Here is a 13794-nt window from a genome sequence, read left to right on the forward strand (position 1 = left end):
CTGGGTTTTCATGTTCATAAATGAGGGCTTAACTGCTGCCAGTGTTAAAATAGCAAACAGTGTTTTAAAATGCACTCATTAGTTATGTCAGAAAACTTTGTTCAATTCAAGAAACTTTTAAGATCTATTTCTATGAATTGGTGTTGAGCATTAGTGACTTGTTTTCAGGAGATACACTGCAGTCTATTCAAAGTCATAGAAATAGAAATACAGAAAAATTTGTCATACATCACAGAGAACGAGAAGAGAGTTAGTACCTGGAAGCCAGCCTGCCATTCTAGATACAGCTTTAGGCCATTTGTCAAGAACTGGGAGCTTTTAAGCTCAAGAGAGAAAAATGCATCCAATGCTTTCACGTTCAACTCATAGAACTGTCTACAATCTTTTAAGGCACCAGATGGGGTCAACCAAGGAGTGTTCACCTTAGAGGACTTCCCAGCAACTTAAACCATATGGTCACCTTGACCGTAGAAATAAACTTTATTTAAAGATTCAGAAAAGTCTTCCAAATTAATATTTTAAAATGTAAGTCCTCAAGAAAAATGGTACCAAGAAATGATTGTTCAAAACAGTATTTTTCCTGTGGCACGAGAGACTCATGTCCATTTCATGACATGAAATGAAAAGCTCTTCCATGTGGTCATATATGCTGGACAATTTTGACCTAGCCTTTGTTTTGTACATTAGTTATGCATAAAAGATTGTAAAATAGCTCTTGAATAATTTTTCACAGAGAAAATACATGTTTCATAGAAAGTCTTTGAAACAGTTACATTTTAGCCCCGTTTATCCACATTCTAAAGGAAATTTGAATGAGAGGTAGATTGCTAAATCTCTCTATAAATCTTAACCTTAGTATATAATATCTTTGTAAACAAAAATTCATTGTATTTATCTTGCTTTTCTGTATAACCCCAAAGATGATTACAAAAATGTATGTTCTCTACTATCAAGGCAGCACAAATTTATTGATTTACTATAGGTAAGGAGAAAGTCTTATGTGTATCTATTATATTAGGATAATGTCAAAGAAAACAAGAGTATGTGAATCTTTCAGCTTGTTTTCAGCTGCAATTGTAAGCATTCAAAAAAAAATAGGAAAAAAAACCACAGCCAAAAAACCTTTTCAAAATCCATCACAAAGGGCAGTCCCAGCTCTTACTCTAAGTGCAGAAAAATACTGAGATATGTTCCTGGTAGTGATTCTTAGAAATTCTAGGTTAAGACTGATAAATTGGAACTAACAAACTTTGCATTTAATACCAAAGAGATCTTCCATGACAGCGGGGTAAGGTCATTTCTACCAAATGAATAGTGGAAGAATCACATACAGGAATTTAAAGTGCACATAGTATTTCAATGCCTTCAATTTTTTACATCCTTTTCTGAGTGTAGTTAAACTCACTACTGGTATGTTGGTATATGCCTCAATATAATAGGTGCTGTCAAGAGAATTTGAGAGTAGCTTACATACCTGAATTTTTTCCTATGTATGAAGTATTAAACAATAATACTTTGTCTTTTTGGCTGTTCTAAGATGAGGAAGCGGTTGAGTGTGGTAGGTGCATTTTTCTTCTTCGATTTAACTTTTCTTTCTTAAGTTATGTTTTCACTCCATTTAATGATTTCCTTTTCTATTTCTCCTTTGTGCTTCTCAGAGGAAATTGAAGGTACATGTATAAAAGTTTCCCTGAATAGCCCAATAATTTTATTTAGAGAACATGTGTTTAGAATTAAATTGAATATAGTCCAGTGTTTCTAGATGTTATACATGTGATGTTTTTATATTGCCACCAAATACATTGAATCGTGTTTTAAAGTAGATAAAAATACCAGAATATTCCTAGTTGCTTCATTGAATGATCAGTAATTGGAACTGTTGTTTTAAACTGCTTTCTCTTGAACTTCTGCAAGATATGTATAGAAAAGCAGTATGATAGAATAATACTGGCAGCACTTGTATGGGCTGGGATGGAGAGAGATGGTTCTGAGTTAATTACATGGCCATGAGAGGTCCTGAGCTTCTAACTAATACTGACAGACTATTTCTCTGGGATGGTAGAAGGTTCATCTGTGTGGTGTCATCCTTACTGTTTTCCTTTTGAGTTTCCCTCTGACTGTAGCTGGTTACTGTTATGTTTGCAGCATATGTTAAAGTAATAGCAGCTGATCTCTTGTGGTTTTTTGTTTGGTTTGTTTTTTTTTTTTTTTTTTACTTAAGAAACTTTTGTTTATAAAAGCATTAGAAATTGTAGCTCATATTTTTGATCAAAGGGCCTCTGGCATGTAAAAATATACATTATAGCTATTTTATATTAAATGAGAGAATGTGTTTTTGATCAAAAACCTTTCTGTCTAATCCAGTGAGCCAAAACATAAAGCTAAAGTTTGATAATATATAGTTTACAAAAAAGCTTGATTTACATCAAATAATTTTGCTTTCTTTTAAGTGGCATATTTTCTATTAACTGATAAAACATGAATAATACAGTGTTAGAATTTTTTTTAGAATGTTTGTTGTCATCACAACTTTTGCTTGAAAAGGTAAAAAGATCAGTGTGCATGCTGCAAAATCCAAGAATATCTCCAGCTAAAATATAAAACAATAAAGATTGTTTTATGTTTTTAAGAAAATGGCTTACTGAAGGCTTTTTAATGCTGTGCTTTGTACAGTTGTCATTTTAAAAATAATTTCTTCTGTATTTTTTGCTGGGCTTCTAACTTTTCTGCTTTATTTCTTGGCTCTTATTCTGTATGCTTTTACCCTTCGTCCAGAAGATGCTGAATGTGCTGGTCACAACAGTGGATCCTATCTAGGTGAGCAATTGGTTACAAAAGACAATTTTGTTCCTTTCTTTCAGCTTCTTTTCCCTGGAGCTACTGTGTCCACTTTGCTTTTGGGGGTAATCTGCATACAAATGTCCTTACTCTGCATGACAAATGCATGAATATTAAGGTTTTAAACATGGCTCATTGGATTTGACATAAAGGGTTTATATAGAGTATGCCTTTACCTGGTTAAACATAGGCTAATAAAATACTGGTTTGAACTTCAAGTCAAAATTTTTAAAGTACATGAAGCAAGCTATGTGTTTAATGAAGCAAAAAGGTTACTGTATCATGAAAAATTATTTAAAGACACTCTCAAGGTTTTTTCAAGTTTTGTCTACACGTTTTTTCTTTGTACATGTCTATCTAACCATTTTGGAGGATTCAGTAAGAATACAGAGCAAATTTGCAGGCACCAATTCTTTTTCCACATTACAAAATATCAGTCATAATAACTCAGTAGCTTAAATTTAGCTTTAAAGCTGGTCTGAGCTCAATGTATCATTGCGGGGAACGGGGAAGAGGAGGGGCAAGAGTCCTTTGGCTTCATTTTCAAGATTCCAAATTTCGAACAAAAGTAACTTTTAAAAAAGGTGAATGTTCCATGATATGTTTCAACTTTTTAATTTGTGCCATTTTGAAACCTGTGTAAAAATATTTTAGTTGAAACTGTCCAGAATTCCTGCCAGCTGAAGGCTGGCTGGAGCAGATTTTGTGGCAACCAGCCCTTTTCCCAAGACTTTCATCCTTCTACTACAAGAGAAGTGGGGAGAAACTTGTCAAAGTACTTTAGTATTTCCAAGCCAGTGGGCTCACTGAAACATCGTAGACCAATGCTGTAAATTGGAGTTGTTTTAAATGTGGTATATAAACTACATCAGGTGCAGAAAAGTATATAATTGAAAGAACTCTGACCTGTTTAGAAAACCTCAGTGTGGTATAATTCCATTCTGTGCTTGTGGAACTTCTGAGTATCTGATCATGCTGAAAATGCACTTCTTACCTTTGTTAAGTAATCAACTAAGTTCATGTTGAATTGTAATTGTATTGAAATATTTGGGATGTTTGGAAAATGATAATTTGGATGTGATTCCAGATGAAATTCATTTTCCTCATCAAATAATTTCTTTTAAATATGAACAATACCCCCCCCCCCCCCCAGTATTTTCTTTCTGTATGTATACATACTGCGTGAATTCTTAGGGTGACACTATCATGGTTTTGCAATCAGATCTTAGTAGGCTGCTGCTTTATTTGAGAATGAAGGTAACAAAACAAAATCCACCTTTTCTAGTACTGTAGCCTTTTTCACTGAAACTTTTTAGTCCATAATTACCAAAAAGACATGGCCATTTTAGGAAGGAGGCCTCTTGAGGAAGAAGATTGTTGTCCCAGAGGAAAAGGACAAAATATCAAGATGCATTGTAGTTTACTTAGGCAAAACTTTACAAAAATTATTCAGAATTACTAAGTACAGTTCAGGCAATGGTTTCTTTTTTGAGAGCTTCCATGTCATGGAATGTTGTCAGCAGTCCAGAAGTGGTACCTTCAGCCATCTCATGCTGGGTGTGTGGTTTTGGAGTGAGATGTCAGAGAGGAGAGTCAGAAGGCAGAAAAACTAATGTTAGGACTGGTTTTGGGGTAAGGACACAGGTATTTTCACTGATTGTGAATAAAATAAGTAGCTTTTTGGTTTAGAAATTAGAGATTCCTTGGAACTCTTCACTAAGAATCATTCATTTAAAACTTTCCTATAATAAGAACAAGCAGGTAGGCTTTTGACAGTTGATGTTACCATTCTTTTGCATGCAGTAACAGGACACAGTGATTTGTAATTCAGACTGTCTCGTGTACTCCAGTGTCTCCTTGTTTCACAAACCATATATAGGGCTCTGGCACTTCAATCTGTGAACCAGATTACTCTCTGAACACCCGACCCTCTCTGAAAGGATTTGTACTTCACACACATGCAAGGTAGTCATGAGGAGCAAAGGAGGAGAGTCTTCAGAAGAAAGAATCTCTGAACCATTTTGGAACAAATCTTTTATGTCCAAGGCTATACTGCTATTAATTTGAACCCTCTCCTCTAAAGTGACTCAGATAAATTTTATGATTTTTCACCGAATTCTAATATTTAAGCCACAGTATGGTATCATATGTTTCTGCTGTAATTTCCTGAGGAATTGCTGAGGAAAATGTTAGGAGTTTGCCTTTGCCAAGTTTAAATTCTGGTTACATTGCTTGAACCTTTATGAACATACATAAATATAGATGAATATCATCTGTTTACTATTCTCAATTTCGTCTTTAAAATCCAGACATAATCTAAATTTTTACTAACCCTGTCTAAATGTGCAAGCTGGGAATCAGTCCAGAAGAAAACAGTGTAAGAAGTCTGCTCTGTGCAGTTCCTGTGTAACAATAGAAATCCTCAGTATACAGGCCAATGTAAAAAGAATACCAATATTTTGGGGGAAAAATAATACCCAGAAATATCTAGTAAAAATATTATGTTCATACAAACCTAGATAATGACCATGGTACCAAGCTTACTTTTGTCAGTAATATGAATACAAAGGGAGCTCTTAAATGCATTTACAATTAAATAGAAGTTGTTTACTCTAAGATGAAATTAAATTCAGTGAAGAACTTATGTAATTTAAACATTTACTTAAGCACTGATTTTAGTGAATGAAAAGTAACAAAAGCTCATGTAAGTGCTTTATAGCATTCTGGAGTCTTCCTTGTGAATTTATGAAGCATGCATGAATTTATATGTTGTTATTTCCTGTTAGTGTAGTCTGTCTGAATTTGAGAAATTAACTTTCTGGTTTTATTAGTATATTTGGACTGAAATTTACACAACATAGTTGCAATCTACTTCTTCAGAATTATGTCATTAAATGTAAATAAGCACAACAATTTGCATTATCATCCTTTTAAAATATTGCAAGGCAGGCAGGTTCACACATTGTGTGTTTTCAGTTTGGATTCTGTGTGAGGCCCCAGTGGATTTCTCTGTGTAAGTGGAAGGATGTTGTTCTGAGTTGAAGAAATGTATGCTGCTAATCGTTAAAAGAATAATCAGATTTTTCTGCTAAGGTGTTTTTTTTTATTCTCAGAGATCTAAGTGATTTCTCTTTGCTTGTTGGGTCTGAAGTAAGTTTATTAGTAATGATTTTTTATTTCATATTGAAAAGTATAAGTTTTAAAGACATCAGTAGTTTGAGAACATTTGTTCTTAATATTTTCTTTCCAGAGCCTGCTCTTATTTCACCAAATCTGTTACATTCCAGCAGCAGTTTATGGGTTTGCATGTTCAGTAAGCTCCTAGACGTGTAGCTGTAACCAGTGAGCTGGTGCAAGCTTCTCAGTGTTCAGGAGATTATGTCGCTTTAGTGATAGAATTTTCCCCTTTTATTTTATAGTCTGCATACTTGGCAACTAAGGTTAATCTCTGCTGATACCCATATTCCACAGACAGAGTAGCCTGCAGCTCCTTTCATATTTATCAAGGTTTATATTATCAAATATTCTAGGCAAGCAATGCATTTTCCTTTTGTTCTTTATAGAAATTTACTTTTAACATGAATCATTTTATAGAAACCTTTTCTGCTGGATATTAGTATTGGGTTTGGTTCTCTGTAGTAATCATCACTGTAATGATGCTCTATTGTTAATTTAAATATATGAATTATGTTTTCAAAACTGTAAAATATGCAAACATTAGTAGAATATCTTTTGCCTTTTCACAAATGTTTTTATTCCTTCAAAGTACAATATTGTTTCAGTTCAGTTTAGTATTTTTGTGCAGTCATAGTTCCCATAACATAAAACGTAAAATGCAATTACAAATGCAGACATTCAATAGGAAATATTTATTAGCATTTCTGTAAAACAGCTTCTAGGTCACAGTAAACTTTTGCCATACATGAGAGGACATATATGGCAGATGATGAGTGATGAAGATGCTTTCAGGAATGCAGCAGCAGTATCATAGAAGTCTTGGATTTATTTGAAACATCCTTCCTCTTGGAACTCTGTGTTTTCCTTGGGTTTGAATGCTATTTAAAGCAAACTTTGCTGAGATTCTGTGCAGGCTATTCAGATGGACTTTGAGGAACAGTTTAAAATTTAAACTTTAAAATTGAAAATAGTCATAAAGTGGTGAAGCAAACAGCATGCCACAAACTTTTAATAGTCAGTAGTTTTACAGAGCATCTTCACCAGCACACTACAGAGAGGTCAGCCTTACTCTGGTTTCTATGTTTTTTTCACATTTGTTCTTTTTAATTAGTAGTGTTAAGATTAATTAGTAGTGTCTAAGTTCTTTTTGAACTTCTTGTTGAGCTTTCTTAATACACAGGACAATATTACTATTTTCATTTTACCAATGAGTTTCAGGGGCAGAAATATCAAATATTTTTTTCAAGGAAATGCATGCTAGCAATGGAATCATATCACCTGAGTCTTTATTATGTTTCCTGTGGAGCCTGTAAAAGTGACAAGGGACAAATCAGCCTGAAGACAGAGCTGAAAGATTTTCTCCTTTTTTCAAGGAGTGAAAGAAATTAAAATTCTTGAATAATCTATCACCTGATAGTTTGCTAATGAGATCTGAATAAATTGGTTGGAGAGAAGAGGAACAAGTTAAAAATGTTCTTACCAAAACCTAAAAGTGGGGATTGAATTCATAGGAAGATTTTGCAGAAAAAATATTTTTCCTAAAGATTGCACAGTTCACCATTTAAGTGGAGGTTGAGAAGATGTTCTAGTGGCATTTTGAAACAGATAATCAGGCGCATGGAGCTGTTGTTGATTGTAAGGTTAACACCAAACTGGAATGGAAACCACTGGCATAGCTTCATTTGATCATTATTCTTACTTTTTTACCTTTTCCAGATACATGGATTCTTGATCTTGTAACAAAGCTCTTAATTTTGTAAACCATTTAGTAGTCTATGGTAAAGAATTATTCTTTATTTTTTCTCTCTTTTTTGTTTTTCCATAAAATGATTATAAAGGAAAAAAAATGCAACAAACAGAATAATTTTCAGGGTTTGGTCAACATTTTTTTGGTGTTTGGGTTTTTTTAATCAGGAGCATTTTAGATGAGGCCTCAGGAAACTTGTAACTCACTTCATGTGTCTGTAGTCTGTATTGCTAAAGCTACTTTTAACCTTTCTTTATATAGCTGTCCGTACACTTAGGCATAGTTGTGATCAAGAGAACATCCTTGTGTCGTGATGGACTTCACCATAGGGCAGGCAAGATCTCCCAGGCCCTCTTGTGGGGGTGTCAGCTCTCCAATAAAGCATTTCTGTTTCTGACAGCATTCACTTCAATGTCAGCATTATTTCAATAATAAAATAACGTAACCCAGTCTATTTCATTATGTTTTCATATCTCATAATTTCATCTTTTTCTATGTCAGCCCGCCTCCTACTTAGTCTGGACTATATTGTACTTCTTAAAAATCTCATCTGCCCTTTCTGTGGGTGCTAGTTCTTCTCCTTTGTCATAGATTTTCAGTTTACTTATTCATATTTTGAATATAAATGGGTTGACATCATGGTATTCTCAAAGAAATTTTTCTTCACCTTTTGTGTGTGTGCTTGTGTTGTAGATTCCCATAGGTATAGGGGTTCACATCAATTAACTAACTTGGTTAACATCCTCTGTGGTCCAGGTTCTATGACAATTTATACTCAATGAAACTGTATGTGTGCAAAGTGCTAAGCCTATAACTAAGCCTTGTAGCATTTCTCTTCAGATCGGGTGCTAAATATTTGCAGAACTGGATCTTGAACTTGCACAGTATTACCTTTGAAGAAGAAATTATAATATGACTGCTTCTCAAACACCTAAACATAAGTGCTGTTATAAGAATATGAGAACATTTTGCTGAAAATCTGGGGTCACCACTTACTGTCCCATGAAGTGTTCTGGGGAAAAACACCAACAACTTTTCTAGTATTTAAAGTATAGCTTGTGTTTTACTCTACTACCACCAGACAGTGAAATCAGCTTTGCAGTCTTCACAGTCTTTCCTGTACTTTCTTATAGAACAAAAGCGGTGTTGTAGAGATACCAGTAAAATTTAATCTAATGCAATATAAAGGATTTATTTGAAAAACTCTAAGGTAGTCATTAACAGAGGACAAAATTAGTTTTTAACATGTAGTGTAAAACAGGTTTTTGTGCTGTTCTGTTTGAAAATGCCAATGATTCTCTCCTTTGAGAGTACTTAAAAGCTATGTGAAATTTCAAGTCTTCTCTAGAAAGCACAATAGATATCACACAGTTGATGCAATTATAAATATAGATTAATAGCAATATTAACTTTTAATTTCATAATATGGACACTGTATTGTCTAAGATGTTTCTAATTGTAATTTAATTGTGAGTGCTTGGATTGACTATTAAATGAACTCAGGAAAGGTTTAATGCAGTTTTTAAATATACTATCAGCATGGAGCTAAGCACAAGAGAATTGTTCCAGGAGTTATTCTCATTAACCCTTTCAACTACCAGATGTGTTTCTATCCTATGTTGTATTTGATGTCTGTGTGCCATAGTGATTTAATAGACGTGCATTAGATGTAGTATGAGACTCCAGCTTGCATGAATTGCCTTGTGTATTTATATCAATTTATAAGATACTCAAATTGCCTAAATAAATATATTAACAATTTATTAACAATTTTAATAGCAATTCTGTTTTGCAGTTTGTTGTTGCAAAGGTTCTGTTTTATTGGTAATCTTAATTTTGCAGTTTAAATAGGTACCTGATATAGTTTAAAAACATGGGAAATGTCATTCTAATGACCTGGCTTATTAAACATATAATACACATTTTATTCCATGCTCCAATCCATGAATGTTTGGAAGAGACTGTTGTCAAATGTTTTAAGAAGACTTATTTTCTTACTTTGAAAAAACCCTGTTCTTACTGCAGCTGGTTTTAGAAGAAGCTTTCGTCTTAGCAGAAAAGATAAAAAAACAAACAAGTCCATGTATGAGTGCAAGAAGAGTGACCAGTATGATACAGCAGATATCCCAACCTATGAAGAAGTTGCAAAATATAGACGACAACCTAATGAGAAATACAGACTTGTTGTTTTGGTTGGTAAGTTGTTTTATTTATTTTTGACCTGGTAAAACAGAGACCTGCTGATTAGCACAATGCTGATTAGCACAATGCTTACCAGAAAGTCATTTAGATTGGAAAGAATCTCAGGAATTCATCTGGTCCAGCCTCCCACTGAGTGAGATCAACACCAGGTTCTGAGCAGGTTGCTGATGGCAGCAGTTTTAGGAACCTGTATTCCCATCATGTTTTCCCTGTCTTATCTCACACCTCAGTAAAGAGGTGGTTTCCATCTTTTCAGTGAGTGTCAGAAGGGTGCTGGTGGGTCCCCCCAGGACCTCTCTTCCCCAGGCCAGGCAAGCCCAGTTCCCTCAGTCTCTCTTGCAGGTCATGTGGTTCAGCTCCTGACCATCTTCAAGGCCCTCTGATGTCTTTGATCCAGTTTATCCAACAGTATTTTAGTGCAGGGCTTGTTGTGGACAGAGTATTCCTCACAAGGGACTGACAAGTGCTGAGTGAAGGGGAAGAATCATTCCCCTCTGTCCATGGGCCAGGCTCTTGCTGGTCCAGCCCAGTCTCCTGTTACCCTTCACTGCTGCCAGCGAGCGCTGGGGACTCGTGCTTAGCTCTGCCCACCTGTGCCCCAAGGTCCTTGTCATCCAGCCAGTCAGTGCCCAGCCTGTAATGCAGAACTTTGTCCTCATCAAATTTCTCTAAATTCTGCCAGCCTATGCCTGGAGCTCTCTGGATGGAAGTCCTGCCCTTGAGCAAGTCACTTGTATCACTTATCTTGCCATGAGCAAGCTTTGTAAGGGCCCAGTCTGTGTCATTGGTATGGATGTGAAACAGAGTGTGTCCCAGGGAAGTCCCCTTATAATGAGTCATAGAGCACAGACCAATAACCCCTTCCCTTTGAACATGCTCCATTTTTCCACCTGTCTGTAGCCCACTTTTCAAACCAGGGCAACAGGATATCTCAACTTGGATATAAGGATGCTTTAGGAGATTGTGTTCAGAGCTTTCCTAAACCAAGGGGAGATGACATTAAAATACAGCTACCATGGTTACAAGTCTGAATGTGGCAGTCAAGCTGTACTAAAACTCAAAAGAAGTATGTTGATATTCTACTCTTAGTGATCAATCAATATATCTTTGTGGGGAAAAAACCCCAAAAGAACAGAATAAATACCTGAGGTCAATGAAGACAGACAATGAAAGTGGAAAGAAACAAAACCACCTACTGCATTAGAAAAAGTAAATGGACAACTAGTAATAAAGGTAGATGCAATGGATGCAGTGGACCTCTGTAGTCCAAGGATGAATGCAAACATAGCTTCAGAGGACTCAACATATTATTCTTAGTCAGCTTTCTGTTATTCTATTATCTGTCACTGCCATGGCTTCCTCACAGCATTTATTTTATAACCAAAATGCCTTGCTTTAGTCTCCAAAAATGAGAGAAAGTGCATTATGTTACCTTTTCAAAGGTAACAATTGGAGTACCAATGAGTAATAAGTAACCATCACTAGGAGTGAGCAATGTCTCATTGATTATTGTTTCTTTGGCAGTAACACATAGGCTGGTTCTTCATTAGTAAAATTTCCTCCATTCTGAAAGCAGCAGAGCAGAGAAATATGACCCTCTATCAGGGACTGTTAGGAACTGTTGAGTAGCTGTGTTTTTATATAGCTCATATCCAAGGGAACATTAAATTGAGTTTTTAATAAACAGTTTTGTCACTCTCCAGCACTAAAAATCAGCCACCTACTAGTGTGATCACTGTGAGATTTTGGGTAATATACAACAAGTAATAACATGGTTGAGTTGATTTTACAGTTACATCAACAGAGTGTAGTGCAAAAGTGTGATAACTAGACTTTTTATAACAAATTGCATATGTCTGATCTAAGGAATGCCTAGAGATTCCATTTGATTTTTGTTGTAATAAATCAAATGAAGAAAGAGTGCTTTTTCAGTAACAAAAGCAATTCAGAAATTTATTGCGGACTTCAGTAATTCTAATGTTTTTTCTCTGGATATTAAGAGCAGCTTAAGTCTGGCCAATACCATAAAAATGTCTTGGGCAAAATGTGGAAAAAACTAGCAGAGCTAAGCAATACAGGTATAGTAGAAGCAAACACATTTTAAAAGCTTTTTGTCTGCCAGTAGCAGCATTCCTTATAATACATCGACTATAATTTGTATAGTAGTACTAGGAAAGAAAAGGAGATATAATTAATTTATAGCTGTAATTGGTGGAAGCACTAGATGTCTGTTGTGTTGAGCTAGGTCTAAATATATGATTTACTGTTTAAAAGGGGACATTTAGGTTTGGTTTTGCCTTCTTTTAGGGGGAGGGAGTTTGACAACTTTAAAACAAATTTCACTTCATTCTGAATAGGTCTAGTCTAATTTAAAGAACATGAATTGCACACACAGTAATTTCAGTGCTCTGTTGTGTGTTACACACTACTCTCAGATTCAGCTCAGTGTAGCAGTTTGTCAAGATTTTACCTTGCCTGCAAATCTAAGTTCATGAATAAAGCTCTGCAAATCCTAGGGGCTAATATGACATCATCTGAAGCAGTAATGATACAAATATTTTTGTATGCTTTTAATTGTTAGGATTGTGATGAGTCTGGTAAAAACAAATTTATCCAATATTATGTTATCAGTCTGCTTCTAGTAACTGACTGTTCCCAAGCTGCTAAGAAATCCTAAAGTCTTCCACCACAAATATTGCCTGCATCCTAAGCATAACATACCTCACAGCCCTATCAGACAAAGGTAGAATATTTTAATATGACTTGTATTATTTAAACACTAGAATTTTCATTTATATTAATGAGGGAAAAGCCCTGTTCACAATGTCTTCTGCTCTGGTGAATTTTAAGGGCCAGAGTAGCATAAATTTTATTTCTTTAGAGTTAGAATGAATGTGCTACCTGCAATAACTTTAATCTGGCATAGTTTCAGCTAAGTCAGAGCTTTCTGAAGGGGCAGGATAAAGCAAAGTTGTCAGTAACAAGCCATGAGCACTTGTCCCCAAGAGCACACACTGTTATGTGCATGCATTATGATCACTGGAGGTGTGCAGAGCCTTTCAGGTGCTGTGGTCCCCCATGGTGGTGCCTCTGTCCAAAGTGGGCAGTGGTGGAAGCAAGGGACAGAGGCATGTAGCCATAAAGGAGAAGTTGTTACTGGTGTCTGACATGATCAGAAAAGTCTCTGTCTCTGAATGGTGCTGCCAGTACTTCCCACAAAGATGTGCTTCTGGTCACTACTGAAAAGAAAAGGAATCTGGGACTGAAAAAGCTCTCTATTTGTTGTATTGCTTAGATTTTGGGTTTTTTAATCCATCACCTCTGGTTTTATCATGAAGGAGTTATGATGAGGCCAGGTCTATTTCAGAGCAAAGGAGGATGAAACGAAAGGGCCGTTTAACTCTCCACCGCTCCTGACTTAGCTTTAGCATGTTCAGTAATGGCTTGCAGAGTTTTAATTGATTTACAGCAGTAGTACAGGAAAATGGCCTACCATGGCCATGCTATTCCAGTCAACTAACTGAACAATGAAGAAAGAGACCTATAATTGCTATCTGCTTTAAAACTTCCTGACTGAAGGCATGGGAAGGTCAGCAAGGTTCAGGAACAAATACATAGGATGTAACACAGTGCCTAGCCTTGCCCTTGAGAACACCAGTATGAACTCACTGATCCTACTTCAGTGAGCAACAGATATCAAACTAACTCCCACTGCTTGTTAAAATGTACAGAAACACGAAATAATGAGGTTCTCTTTTGCTACCACACTGAGCTGCAGTCAGACATGCATGTGCAGTCGTAGCATTGTAGTGTACCAGGAACTGAGCCAC

General features: G+C 35.7%; 1 protein-coding gene across 1 annotated transcript in view; it reads left to right on the forward strand.

The window, feature by feature from the left end:
* Window positions 1–13794, forward strand: part of MPP7 (MAGUK p55 scaffold protein 7) — a 146730-nt gene that overhangs the window by 121259 nt on the left and 11677 nt on the right. The window contains exon 13 of the mRNA XM_058802274.1: window positions 9788–9958. Within this exon, the coding sequence (XP_058658257.1) occupies window positions 9788–9958 (171 nt within the window). The remainder of the gene's footprint in view (window positions 1–9787; window positions 9959–13794) is intronic.

This window comes from Ammospiza caudacuta, chromosome 1, assembly GCF_027887145.1.
Source record: "Ammospiza caudacuta isolate bAmmCau1 chromosome 1, bAmmCau1.pri, whole genome shotgun sequence".
In the NCBI taxonomy this organism is placed as follows: Eukaryota; Metazoa; Chordata; class Aves; order Passeriformes; family Passerellidae; genus Ammospiza; species Ammospiza caudacuta.